The sequence below is a fragment of the Anabrus simplex genome, chromosome 1 (assembly GCF_040414725.1).
Source record: "Anabrus simplex isolate iqAnaSimp1 chromosome 1, ASM4041472v1, whole genome shotgun sequence".
Classification (NCBI taxonomy): domain Eukaryota; kingdom Metazoa; phylum Arthropoda; class Insecta; order Orthoptera; family Tettigoniidae; genus Anabrus; species Anabrus simplex.
The window spans coordinates 163,999,285-164,012,389 of record NC_090265.1 but is presented as its reverse complement, the minus strand read 5'-3'; the positions used below and the strand labels follow the sequence as shown (position 1 = coordinate 164,012,389).

The 13,105-nt window shown below is 38.7% G+C and overlaps 1 protein-coding gene across 2 annotated transcripts in view; it reads right to left on the bottom strand.

The window, feature by feature from the left end:
• The window catches only part of LOC136885364 (uncharacterized), a 1,248,630-nt gene that overhangs the window by 780,536 nt on the left and 454,989 nt on the right, over positions 1-13,105 (bottom strand). For both annotated transcript variants that reach the window (XM_067157879.2, XM_067157886.2), the window contains exon 4: positions 6,201-6,279. In XM_067157879.2, coding sequence (XP_067013980.1) covers positions 6,201-6,279 — 79 coding nt within the window. The remainder of the gene's footprint in view (positions 1-6,200; positions 6,280-13,105) is intronic.

Below are 13,105 nucleotides of genomic sequence, written 5' to 3'. Positions count from 1 at the left end.
CACCAAATTTCAGACTACGAACTGCATTGCATGAAAAGCCCACAGTGGTATGACTACTACTGTATTGGAGAGTGTATCTATGGAGTGAAGAAGCTATCGAAACTATCACTTAGGCCTGTAAACTATACATCATTTATACAACATTTACAGGTAGATTACACCATTTATTTTGTGATATCATTATTTACATCACTAGGGAGCCTCCGTGGCTCAGGTGGCAGGCAGCGCGTCGGCCTCTCACCTCTTGGTTCCGTGATTCAAATCCCGGTCACTCCATGTGAGATTGGTGCTGGACAAAGCGGAGGCGGGACAGGTTTTTCTCCGGGTACTCTGGTTTTCCCTGTCATCTTTCATTCCAGCAACACTCTCCATTATAATTTCATCTGCCAGTCATTAATCATTGCCCCAGAGGAGTGCGACAGGCTTCGGCAACCGTCAAAATTCCTATCCTCGCCCAAGATAAGGGCTTCATTCATTCCATCCTTGACCCGGTTACTGCCTGGATAACAGGTTGTAGGTTATCATTTTCATTATTTACGCCCCTAAATATTTATATAGTATGTGTATTTCTAATGCAATTTTAACTAATAAACGTTACAGTAGATGTTGCTAACTGGAATGACCGGGCGAGTTGGCCGTGCGCGTTGAGGCACGTGGCTGTGAGCTTGCATCCGGGAGATAGTAGGTTCGAATCCCACTATCGGCAGCCCTGAAGATGGTTTTCCGTGGTTTCCCATTTTCACACCAGGCAAATACTGGTGCTGTACCTTAATTCAGGCCACGGCTGCTTTCTTCCAACTCCTAGGCCTTTCCTATCCCATCGTCGTCATAAGACCTATCTGTGTCGGAGCGACGTAAAGCCCCTAGCTAACTGGAATGAACATTGTTAAAATGCTTGAAAGAGTGGAGGAAGGGGATAATGTATCATTATTTCTTTTTTCCTTTTTTTGCAACCCTGAACTAATGATGTGTATTTTTGTTTTAATTTATACTGATATGCAATCACAGGGACCATGCTCAAGTGGTAGTTAATCAAGGATATTTTGATAAGCCTATTTCAAATAAAGTATGTTATATATTTATTTTCGAGTTATTGAACAAATTAGAAATTGGAAAATTAACACCGATTACGTTTATCACCAAAATGCACCACACTTTTAAAATAAAGACACAAAACCCTCATGAATGCAGACAGTACACAACGTTTCCACAGAAGTACATAAATAAAATATATGTTTAACTTTATAACAGTAAATGCAAAGTTCAAAGTAATTAATCCAAGCAGAACTTCATAAAAGGAACGCCAATAAAACCTGTAACGGATCACATTTGTCTCTGCTAAGGTCAACTACTCCTTTTCCTGGCTACATTTTACACACACATTATTAAAACCATTCATTCCTAGCAGAGATTAAATATTTTACTCTTTTCTTATTTCAAGGGCAACCCGAAAAAAATTCGTGTTATGCCTTTTAACCTGCCGTCAGTGGAATCGTCGTGAGGAATATTTACTAAGATGGCCGCTGCAATGGATTATTTTAACAGCAGCAGGTTCAGTGAAGTTCCTGCGACGTCAGCACTTAAGAATTAAAAATACTTATTGGAAAGGATATGAACATGGTAGATTTGACATAGCATTAGTGGTGAAAAGGCTTGAAAGAGTATCATCTGGTTAAGTGAGGGATAGGAAATCTGGAGCTGAGCTATACAGAGCACTTCATGTGGTGCGGATATTAAAAATACAATTATTATCATCAATATATATCATAAACGAAGATTTTATAACACTCAAATTATTCAAAATCTCCTATGCCATATTGATTATAAGGTTAAACGATAGCAGATTATGTAGCTTCCAAGATCCAGTGGAGTGTCTGTATTCAGAGCATGAGCTTCATAACGAGTGTTCCGTCGCTTGAGTCAATCAATCACTACGGATCTGCATTTAGGGCAATCGCCAGCTGCCAGATTCCCTATCTGTTTTACTAGCCTTTTCTCAAATGAATTCAAAGAAATTGGAAATTTATTGAACATCTCCCTTGGTAAGTTACTCTAATCCCTAACCCCCTTCCTATAACGAATATTTGCCCCAATTTGTCCTCTTGAATTTCGACTTTATCCTCATATTGTGATCTTCCCTACTTTTAAAGACACCACTCATATTTATTCGTCTACTACTATCGTTCCGTGCCATCTCTCCACTGACAGCTTGGAACATACCGCTTAGTCAAGCAACTCATCTCCTTTCTCTCAAGTCTTCCCAGCCCAAATTCTGCAACATTTTTGTAACGCTACTCTTTTGTCGGAAATCACCCAGAACAAACCGAGCTGGTTTTCTTTGGATGTTTTCCAATTCTCGAATCAAGTAATCCTGGTGGGGGTCCCGTACACTGGAACCATACTCTAGTTGGGGTCTTACCACAGACTTATATGCCCTCTCCTTTACATCCTCACTACAAATCTTAAACACCCGCATAATTATGTGCAAAGATTTGTACCCTTTATTTGCAATCCCACTTATGTGATAACCCCAATGAAGATCTTTCCTTATATTAATACCTAGGTACTGTACTTACAATAATTCCCATAAGGAACTTTCACCCCATCAACGCAGTAATTAAAGCTGAGAGGACTTTTCCTATTTGTGAAACTCACAACCTGACTTTAACCCCGTTTATCATCATACCATTGCGTACTGTCCATCTTACTACATTATCGAGGTCATTTTGCAGTTGCTCACAACCTAAAATTTTAAAGTGTAATAAAGTATTTACAAGGTACTTGAATTCTAGAGTAGGTTTCTCAATTTATGGCCAGAGGGTGAAGCGAAAGGAAGACATAAATCGGAATTTCAAGGACACGATAACTGAAAATAACCCATATTCACTTTACATATAAAATATAATTGTAATATAAATGACATGAAATTGCAGCAATTGTACGCGAACTCTGTAAGTTAGACAATTCTTCCGACGTAAAACATTTGTGAGAGATTCGGAGTGTCTTTCTTCCATCTCTTCCATTCTTTACGGTCGTCCCCTTTCTTTTTTCGGACACTCTCATTGTATCGTCCTTTCTCTCCATCCATTTATATTACAATGCAGTTTGAAGTAACGCTATTCTTCTTCTTCTTATTATTATTATTATCATTACGAAAATTATTTTGAAACTGAAGCGAAGTATATAGATTAAAATGATGCATATATATATTATAATAAATGTCACACATGAACTGAATCTACTTACTCACATACCTATATTTCTTTGGCGTCAGCAATTACAGTTTTTTATTGTTATTTTCAATTAACTTTAGGCTTACAAGAAATTATACCTGAAATATTTACACACTTCTTGTTTCTGATGTTTGTAGGCTCCACGTTGGTGTAAGCTCTTAAAACAGCCACGGACTTCATTCTATGTGTTTCACCACTCCGCAGTTTCCGCTTGTCAGCTGTCGTAACTTTCTGTAGCTGTTAGCTGTTCGATTACATGGACGGCGTGGCACCTCGAATCAGCCACTGATGTTGGTAACGTACGGACAGGTAAACCATCTGGAGAGATCCTAGATGTGTCATGCGTCTGAATTGCTACAACGTCCAACTCTCATCCCAAGTTAGGCCACACTTCATCAACCTCACCTTGTTATGTTGCACATGCTATCTTCTACAAAATAATTTGTTATAAGCGGCGAAATTTTATCAGAGCAATTCCCAATGTGTACTTTTCAATACCACGTGTTGCAGTAAAACAGCTTGTGAATCAGGCAGGTATTCATGTAACCTATTCATTTATGTCTTGAATTCTTAACAATGAACGCTGCTACAACTTAGACGTTTCTCTCCTGATAAAGTTATGAGAAAAACAATATTCATGCTTATGAACCTTGCAAGTTCCCAAATGAGTTTAGAACAGAATTAAATTAATTTGGCACATTACTAATACAGGTAGGCTATGCATGAATGAATATAGTTTCACATTAAAGCACCCGTAATTTGTGAAACCTCTAGGAGCTGGAATGTGAACTACTATATCGTTGCTGTGGTGCCAAAACCGTGAATGTGACAATGCTCTTCCTATCCATTAATTCCTTAAAGAATGGTCACGCCACATATTGATATGCAGTCCGCCAGAACATCTTTCGTTCAGTTTATTTTCCTATGCAGAAATGAAAAGGAAAATGAACCCTAAATACATCATATTCTAGGAGTGCATAAATATGTCATGCAAACATACATTGCTACAGTACGGTACAGTAAGGTTCATTTTCCTTTACACTTGACCCTGTTCCAGAAAATGGGACCAAGGAGTCGACATACACATTATTATAGGGCAAACACAAGCTTGCAATAGTCGCGAATTTGTTTCACTCACATTATTTTATAACCAAATTCTGTAATTATAATAGAATATTTCGCAACCTCGAGGTCACCCTCGTCGTAGAATGGACAGTTTTCAATAATTTTTTCCTCTTGCACCATTGTGGACGGAGATAATCACAAACATTAATGTGCGAATTAAGAATTCCATTTAAAGTGTTTTACCGTCTACAGGTGGTTGTGGTACAGAAATTATTTACAATAAACACAAAATTACAGATGTACAGCACGATCAATAAGACATATTATAATTCATGATACAGAAGCATACTTTCTAAAATCTAAATTATCTTGTTTACGACCAGCACACTTCGAAGCTTCAGCTGAAGGACTAGCCTTATTATACTTATATTGCTCGTATTATATGTTATATAGAGTGATAGAAACACAGTATAATTAAGCTCTAGCACAACGCAAAGAGATTTTACTTTTAATATCGAAAATTGTAGTTCTCTATCATTCTCTCCTTCATTTCTTGCATCACCATCAAATTAATTAGTATGATTGAGTGAGACAATAAGTAACGTCTTATTTATATTTATAGATATGCTGTGAGCTTCACGTCTATGATGTACAGTAATGTTATGGTGTTCAACCAAATTTTGTACATTATAACGGGAGGACCCATCACAGTTATTAGGAACAGAATACTTACAGTCAAGTAGGGAATAGATAGCTTTACCATTAGATATTAGAAGGCTGATATCACATAGATAACAAATCATTTTAATAAAATAACAGGAAATTCGTCAACAGGAAAATAACTCAAGTACTGCAGATATCCTTCTGTCGTGAAAATTGTACAAATATTATAAGAAGCAAGCCACTCGACTATCAGTATGACAAGAAGAAAAGTCAATTTCCCTAGAAAAATAGGTATTTGCCCATATTGTCGACATTATTAAATTTTTAGTCATTGCGGTATGCCGCGTTAAACATACATAATCATCAATGCACAACAAATGCTACATTATTGGAGTAAATTCGTTACAACAAGTGAGGAGGTCTATAAACATTGTGAAGTATGATCGATGAAATAGAGGGATTTTAGGAAGTAGTTACATGCATGTTATTCTCCAAAGCTTCCAAAATGGATTTAACTTCTTATTACAAAATAAAACGAGTTGTATATTTTTATAAGAAAAGTAATTCTTCAGTGTTGCAAAACATACTTTACAAACATATCTATTAATTTAAAGGTGATATCTAAAAATCTGTACTAATGTTGCATTTGACAAATAAGCAATATCATCACTACAGGAAGTTAGGTTATTCCCGAAAGAAGTACTTTTACAAAAATCTATGGCTGAAGAAAGTGAAGTCTTTTGATAAGTACACAAAAACACGAAACACACGAAATCATAAATACTTAACAATGAGATAGTCCCCTTTTCTCGTAAAGAAGCCGTTGCATAATGGTGAAGACCATTAAGAATGTGCAAAAAAATAAGAGTTCATTTTAAAATCCTCTATAGAATAATGGAGGCCGTTAACTTATCCATTAAGCACAGCAACAAGGTGAAGGTATCATGCACCAGTTCCAGATAACCAACAGATATGATACCAGCAACTTCCATAGTATTTTATATCAAGATCAAAATTTAGTCCGCGGATGTAGGGAAAAATATTCCATCAAAATTCAAAATCGAAATGAAACTTCTGATTGAACCACAAAATGATGTATTTATCTGTTAAGGCTAATAATGCTTGTTGGTTATCAATGGTTTTTTACATATTATAATATCAAAAATTTCTTCCAACACAAAAAACATTTAATTTGTCAGGTCTCACAAAAACAGTAAAATCTGGTTTTTAAAAACTCACCAATCGTTGCCAGTTTTTGCAACATTTTGCCTTTTTCTACCAGTCTGGTGTGGTTTTGGCTCGGCTACCATGTTTACATCTGAAAAATACACCGCGAGTTAGTGTGGCATGTCACCAGCAAAAAAAAATCAAATTCTTAAAAATGCAAACAAATGGTCTTTCCCTTCACGATAAAAGATGTATTTATTACTTATTTGACAAGAGTTTCTAAATCACAATGAAGATTCTAATGCACAAAAAGCAAAACACAAAATCAAAACGTCGTTGAGATGCCAAAGGATACCTCAAAGTGACATCTTGGTAATTCAGTGATTCGCCAGAAAATGGGGAAGAATACGGCACATTCCCACCCTTCAAGCGTACTTCGCCGTAACAAAGACAGTGGCTTATGTAAAAAATATTTTATTTCAAAGTATTAAAGAAGAATATTTATCATATTTCACTACTTGAAATTAGTAGATCGAACTGGAAAGGACTGGTATCTGCCCTATTATTATTATTTAAATGCGAATATAAGGTTTTATTCCACCACACTCGTGAATAAAGCGTAATTCTAAAAAGGAAAATTCCAGGTTAGCCTACTAATAATTATTAATGAAATCTTTGCGAAAATAAATAGCATCCGTATGGGGTTAATCGACTTAATATTCAGATCTTTAATTGAACATGGGAAATTAGGGCTACATCATCAGTATAGTACTGAATTTTATTGTAATCTGAAGTCTTTCTGTAATCTATGATATGAAGTAGTCGTCGTATATTTTTACTAGAATTTTCATATGCGTCACATTAAATCCAAATATTTAGTGCGAACACATATGGTAACTGAGTATCTATCAACCTTACCCTATATTTCCATCTTCTAATAATAGCGAAGTCTGAACAAAATTGGCATTTTTATACCAACATTTTATTGAGAAATTAAAACTTTGTACATTACTTTTTTTTACCAACATTTCCTTGAAAAATGAAAACTTTGTACATTACATTTTTGCCGTGTGTTTATCAAAATGTAGAGCTTGGTGATTATTATGTAATGCCATTTTTTATCATGAAAATGGCACTATACGGGATGCACACCAATGCATGTAAGATTACTTTAATTAAGGCCACGACCGCTTCCTTCCAACTCCTAGGCCTTTCCTATCCCATCGTCGCCATAAGACCTATCTGTGTCGGCGCGACGTAAAGCCCCTAGCGAAAAAAAAAAGATCAAAGCACAGTCAAGGACCTATGTTATCCGTTGATTTTCAGTAAAATTGAAATATTACTTGCTTGTTGAAAAACGTGACATTGTATGGAATTTTAATCCAATGTTACTAGTTTAATTGCGTACTGAAGTAGAAATTCAAGTTATTATGTATCACATAACAGATTTGCAAAAGTAATTGGTCCAAAAGTCTGTAATAGAAAAGTAGATTGAAAATGGCTTTGGTGCTAAGGGATCTCAAATTATCAATTTTATATCCTGCCTCTAAAACCACCCTGTTGTGAATGAGATTCTACCAAAGCGGTAGTTAATTTCGAATATATCATCATCATCATCATCATCATCATCAACGTCGTCAAGTTTAATTATCTTCTTGTCTGTGAAATTCGTTCGTTGGGTTTACTTACTATTCTTCACTTCCCGAAAAGAAAGTAGTGGATATAGGTTTGGGAAGTGATACTACCACTTCCTTTAAATTTGTATCTTAATTCTTCAAACTATTGTATTCTACGTTATGTTCTCTATTCAATACATGTACTTCACAGTATTAACATGTTAGCAATAAAATGTGAATGTTAAAAGTGTTATTTAGCAGGGCATAGACAAAGGAAAATACATCTAAACTGCCTCGCCTGCTCTTAATGTTGAAATTGAGAAACTTGCATACGAATTAATTTTACGTTGAAAGACATCAGTAACCGGTGGTTATTCTTTTATGTTCTTTCCATATAATTACAAAGTACTCTATCTATAAATACAAACTTCGTTCCACTTCATTTGCATCATATTTTAGAAAATAGGCTAGTATATTGTCTTCTGTTAAAGACATGTTCATAGATACTGGATGTATCATGTAAATTATTAGTTTAATGAATCAATAACAGGAATCGACAGTTCTGATTGCACATTATACGGTTATTGAAGTTATAGCTGTTACAGTACTATTATACCCCATGCTTGATTGAGCTGAAAGCTAAATCACACCACTGCATATTGAAATTTAACCGCATCCAGACAGCCAACTATCCATAACTTACCCAGACAGTCACTTGTGTTTCAACCATTGGTGAGGAACATAGATTGAGAATCAGGCAGGAATTTATTAAAATAGTCTCTAAAATGAGACATTAATTGTTTATAATTATCATTTACTTTTGGAAAATCAAAATTTCTTTTTCCCTATAGTTTTTAATGTAGTTATCAGTCTTATCAATATATTCAAAGATCACACTCAATGACGGAAGTTTTAATTAATTATACATAATTCTGTACGTATACAAAAACTTACCTGAATAGTAGCCGTACAAGTAGATATGAATTAAGCTAAAAGGGAGCTATAACACAAGAGATCATCCAGTTAACTAGGGAAACTGAAATTCTATAAGCTAGCTTGAATATTGTTTTCATTCTGAAGAATAGTTGTTAAACATTATTTAAATTTCACTATCATCTGAGCAAATGCACCTTATCAGTATTTATTAGTTATTTTTGAGACAAAGAATGTAAATTTGAACATCAGATCCTAGTGTACTAAATCACATTCCATGATAGGACAAGGACGGTAGTTGGAAGGTAAGTGGTTAAATCTAGGCCCATGGCATGAATCGTCGATTTTAGTTAGTATGTTGGTTTTTCGGATCGACGTCATATTAACAAGTGTTGGTTCAGTACATTTTGTATTAATGTCCTGGGGTACCTGCTGTAATCATATGACCAAAAGAGAAGGGGAAAGAAAGATTAAATACCCCACTTCACGCACTACAGTAGCACAGATTGGGACTTCACGTAGTTGTACATGTACACATACGCACAGATAGAGACAGAACTGACAGATCGATTTACATTTTCACTGGATGATAGATTAGGTTTATAGAAATATCTCCATTCTTATTATTAAAGTATCAGTTGTATCTCCTTTTACGGAGCTTAGTTTAAGTTTCCTTGTATCTGAGGTTCAATATTTCATCTCTCAGATGGAATGTAAACAGGGTTTCGGTTGATACTATCGTGGTACTAACGGTGCCTAGACTTCCGATGTTGATAGTCGATACGTATCTCCTTATCTGATCTCTTCTCTTCTCTCTCATTCTCTCTCTCTCTCTCTCTTCACTTCATCTTGTTCCTCTCATTCTCTATTCTCTTCTCCCGCCTCTGCGATCCGAAACAAACTCTCAAGAAAATGGGCTGAATCGCAGAATTCAATTTGTCGGATTTGCTAACATCCCGAGCTATAATCTCCTCCGCAGTCGCCATACTCGTAATGCCAATTATACTGGTGCTATAGAGAACAGGGATTCCCAAGAGTACGCCGGATTTATAAGCTGTATGTTACCCTCCATCTTGAGCGACTTACGCTGTTCCAGTTCCCAGCCTTTGTTCGAGATATCAAGCCAGTGTTGCTACTGCCAGCATTTAATTAATCATTATTATTATTATTATTATTATTATTATTATTATTATTATTATTATTATTATTATTATTATTATTATTATTGTTATTATTATAAACCTGTAACCGCGTTGGAAAGACTGGAAAGTTCTCAGTGGCGTGAGACGACAAATTAGCAAAAGGCACCTGAACTGACAATAATAGACCGCCCACATGTCTGAATGTTCAGCTTACTGGTGTTTGATTCAGAGGGCCCTGGGTTCGATTCCCGCCAGGGCAGATGATTTTAACTGCATATGGTTGATTACTCTGGAGTATCCGTGTTTGTATAAATACATTTTCTTTGTATAACGGTATACACGACATTCTAGACTACTAACCATAACAGGAGTCTGGCTCCGCGGTGTAGGGGGCAATGCGTCCGCCTGTCACCCGGCGGCCCCGGGTTCGATTCGCGGCTGGGACAGGGAGTTTTAATTGTAAATGATTAATATTCCTGGCCTGGGGACTGGGTGTTTGCGTCGTCCTTGATGTTCCTTTCCTTTCACTTCCGCCATTTCCAACTACACGCAGGTTCACAACACATGGTGCAAAGTAGAGGCAAAAGATCTTCTTAGGTCGACGCCCCAAATAAATACCATTTCAGAAAAATAAACATAACAGGAACACGAAATAACGAATAGTCTAATCCCTCCACATAAGATTGGCGCCAGAAAGGATAACCGGCCGTAAAACTGGGCCAAGTCCATATCAACTGCCGCTCCGGATAAATTGGTATTGCGGCCAGGCCTAATAATAATATAGTTACTCCTTCCTCTTCACTGCAATGTTGCAGCAGTGTTATTTGGATCATGGTACACTACCTTGCGAGACTGCATGTGTAATTCATTTTTAGATAAACGGTTTTCACATCACAGTTCCTCATGTCCCACCATCATTGCATGGGACTAAGCATCATTGTCCCTCAGTCGAAGTTCAGTCTCCTTCAAGGTGAAGGGAAGGGCTGGCCACGGCTCTAGCGTGGCTCTACACCTCTACATTCGGGAGGGGAGGGGTTGATCCCAACCGTAGACTGTCCTGAGAATGGGTTGCCGACGTTTTCCATTCTCTTGCACCAAGGCGAATGCTAAGACAGTTCCTAGAGTAGGCCAAGGCCACCGACCCTCTCACATTCTCCGCACATCTCCTTCCCCGAAACAAATCTTCTGGCCTGAGAGACGGCGTCACCGTTCATGAGACCCGCTTACCCTGTCATTGGAGGAATGAAAACATTCAGTAATTGTAGCAGTCATCCTGGGTCGGCGATTGCTGTGTAGGTATCGGCCTGCAAGTGGCCATGGCTGGTCCGTGGTCCGACAGCTCTGCACTCCGACCGATTAATCGAGCAGAGGATGGGTGCCCACGGCTCTATCATGGCTCTACACCCCTGTATTGGGGAGACGGAGAGGGTTTGGTCCCCACCGTCGGCTGTCCTAAGAAAGGTGTTTTTCCCCGTGGTTTTCCATTACACTGGACTAAAGCGAATGCCGGGACAGTTCCTAATATAGATGACGGCCGCCAACCCTCTCAACTTCTCCGATCATCTCCTTCACTGTAACAAATCTCCTGGCCTGGAGGGTGTTACCCTCTAAGAGTTCCGACGTACGCTTCAGGGTACGCACTGAAAACTTGTGTAGATGGTTAGTTAGTCATCCATCGTTGTATATATCACACCGAGGAGAATAGGCTTCAGATTAACGGCAGCTAGCTTACTAGCTATGTAGCACCACATTCGGGAGGCGGACCTCGCTAAAATGGTTTTCTGTGGTTTTCTATCCTCCTGCAATAAGGCGAATGCCGCGGGACGAACCCTATTATAGGCCACGGTCCCACCCACCTCACCTTCTCCACAAATCGCATCACCGATACAAATCTTCCTTGCCACATAGATGGCGTTACCGCCTAGGAGGCCCGCCGCACCCCATCAGGGTACGGAATGAAAACATTTTAGTAGAACATAGCGTTCCTGTGCTACGTATACGAACTTTTCCGAGTCCAACGATCACTTCCACGGCCAAATCTGACATGGTGGTTTATTGTCACCAGAAAATAGCATATTTTAAGTGGACTAAGCAGTGTAACCTGGGGTACCTCCTCTGGACTCCATCGCAATGTTTCGCTTCGGGGTTTAACCCTCGTTCCCTCTTGGGTTGTTACACCATCCCTTCTTGGGTTCTGGTGGGTTCTTTCCCCTCTTTTCGAGAGCAAGCTTGTTGGGTTGGATTGGGTTTGCTTTGGCCTCCCGCCCGCTCCCCTTACTGCCTACCAAGGTTGAAGTTCTTTTTGTCTCGCCTCATTAATTAATCATGTATCCCTATTCTCTGTATACCCCATTCACCTCCACATCAACTACCACCACCACCACCACCACCACCACCACCACCACCACCACCACCACCACCACTACCAATATTATTATCACTCGATCAGTCGCTGACACCACAGCCATTGTTTATCACACTGCCTTAATATCTACTCATGCCAGTCCATTCTACTGCGCCCGTTACCTTTCGGTGGCGCCGGCCCTCAACACATAGGTCTCATTGATGCAGTAGGTACAAACGTACCGCGCCGCAGCTCCCCACCGACGCTGAGCATATTCGCACCATCTCGCCGCTGACATAGCAATAGCTCCAGCCATAACTAACACACGCGCCGAAGCTCAACCCAATGAGTGAACCCATCACCGTTCCCCCTAACACCTCCGCTTCGTCTGAGCTCCCAGTATCTGGAGCTCGCCGCACTTTAACTACCGCTTCCTCCAAGTGACCTCCGGCGATACTCATACCCGTATACTTTAAATAAGACCCCTTACCTAGTACGGTAGACCTACATCGTGGTTGCGCCTAGAAAAAACCGCCATGCGATAATATTTCAGTTTAAAATTCTGACTAAAAAGTGTTCTATCCTCTAAGGTTCAGTATTGCATGAACTAGGCCTATCTCAACTAATTTTCGTCGTAAGTGATGCATGTGCTGCGGGCCAGTTTTTCTCCCCTCAACATTATCACATGGGTATTTCGAGGCACAGCGACAACATGTATTTTCAGTTACGTTCTTTAGCTGAGAGGTTTGATTTCGCACAAACTTAGATAGGATTTTCCGCGACAATAAGATAGAAACGGCTAGAATTGGGAAGAAAGAGATCGTGGCCTTAAATAAGATACATCCCTAGCATTCGCCTTGTGTTAAAATAGGACACTACGGAAAACTCTATTCAGAATTGCCGATGTTGGTGTTCGACTCAACCTTTCCAGAATGCAGGCTC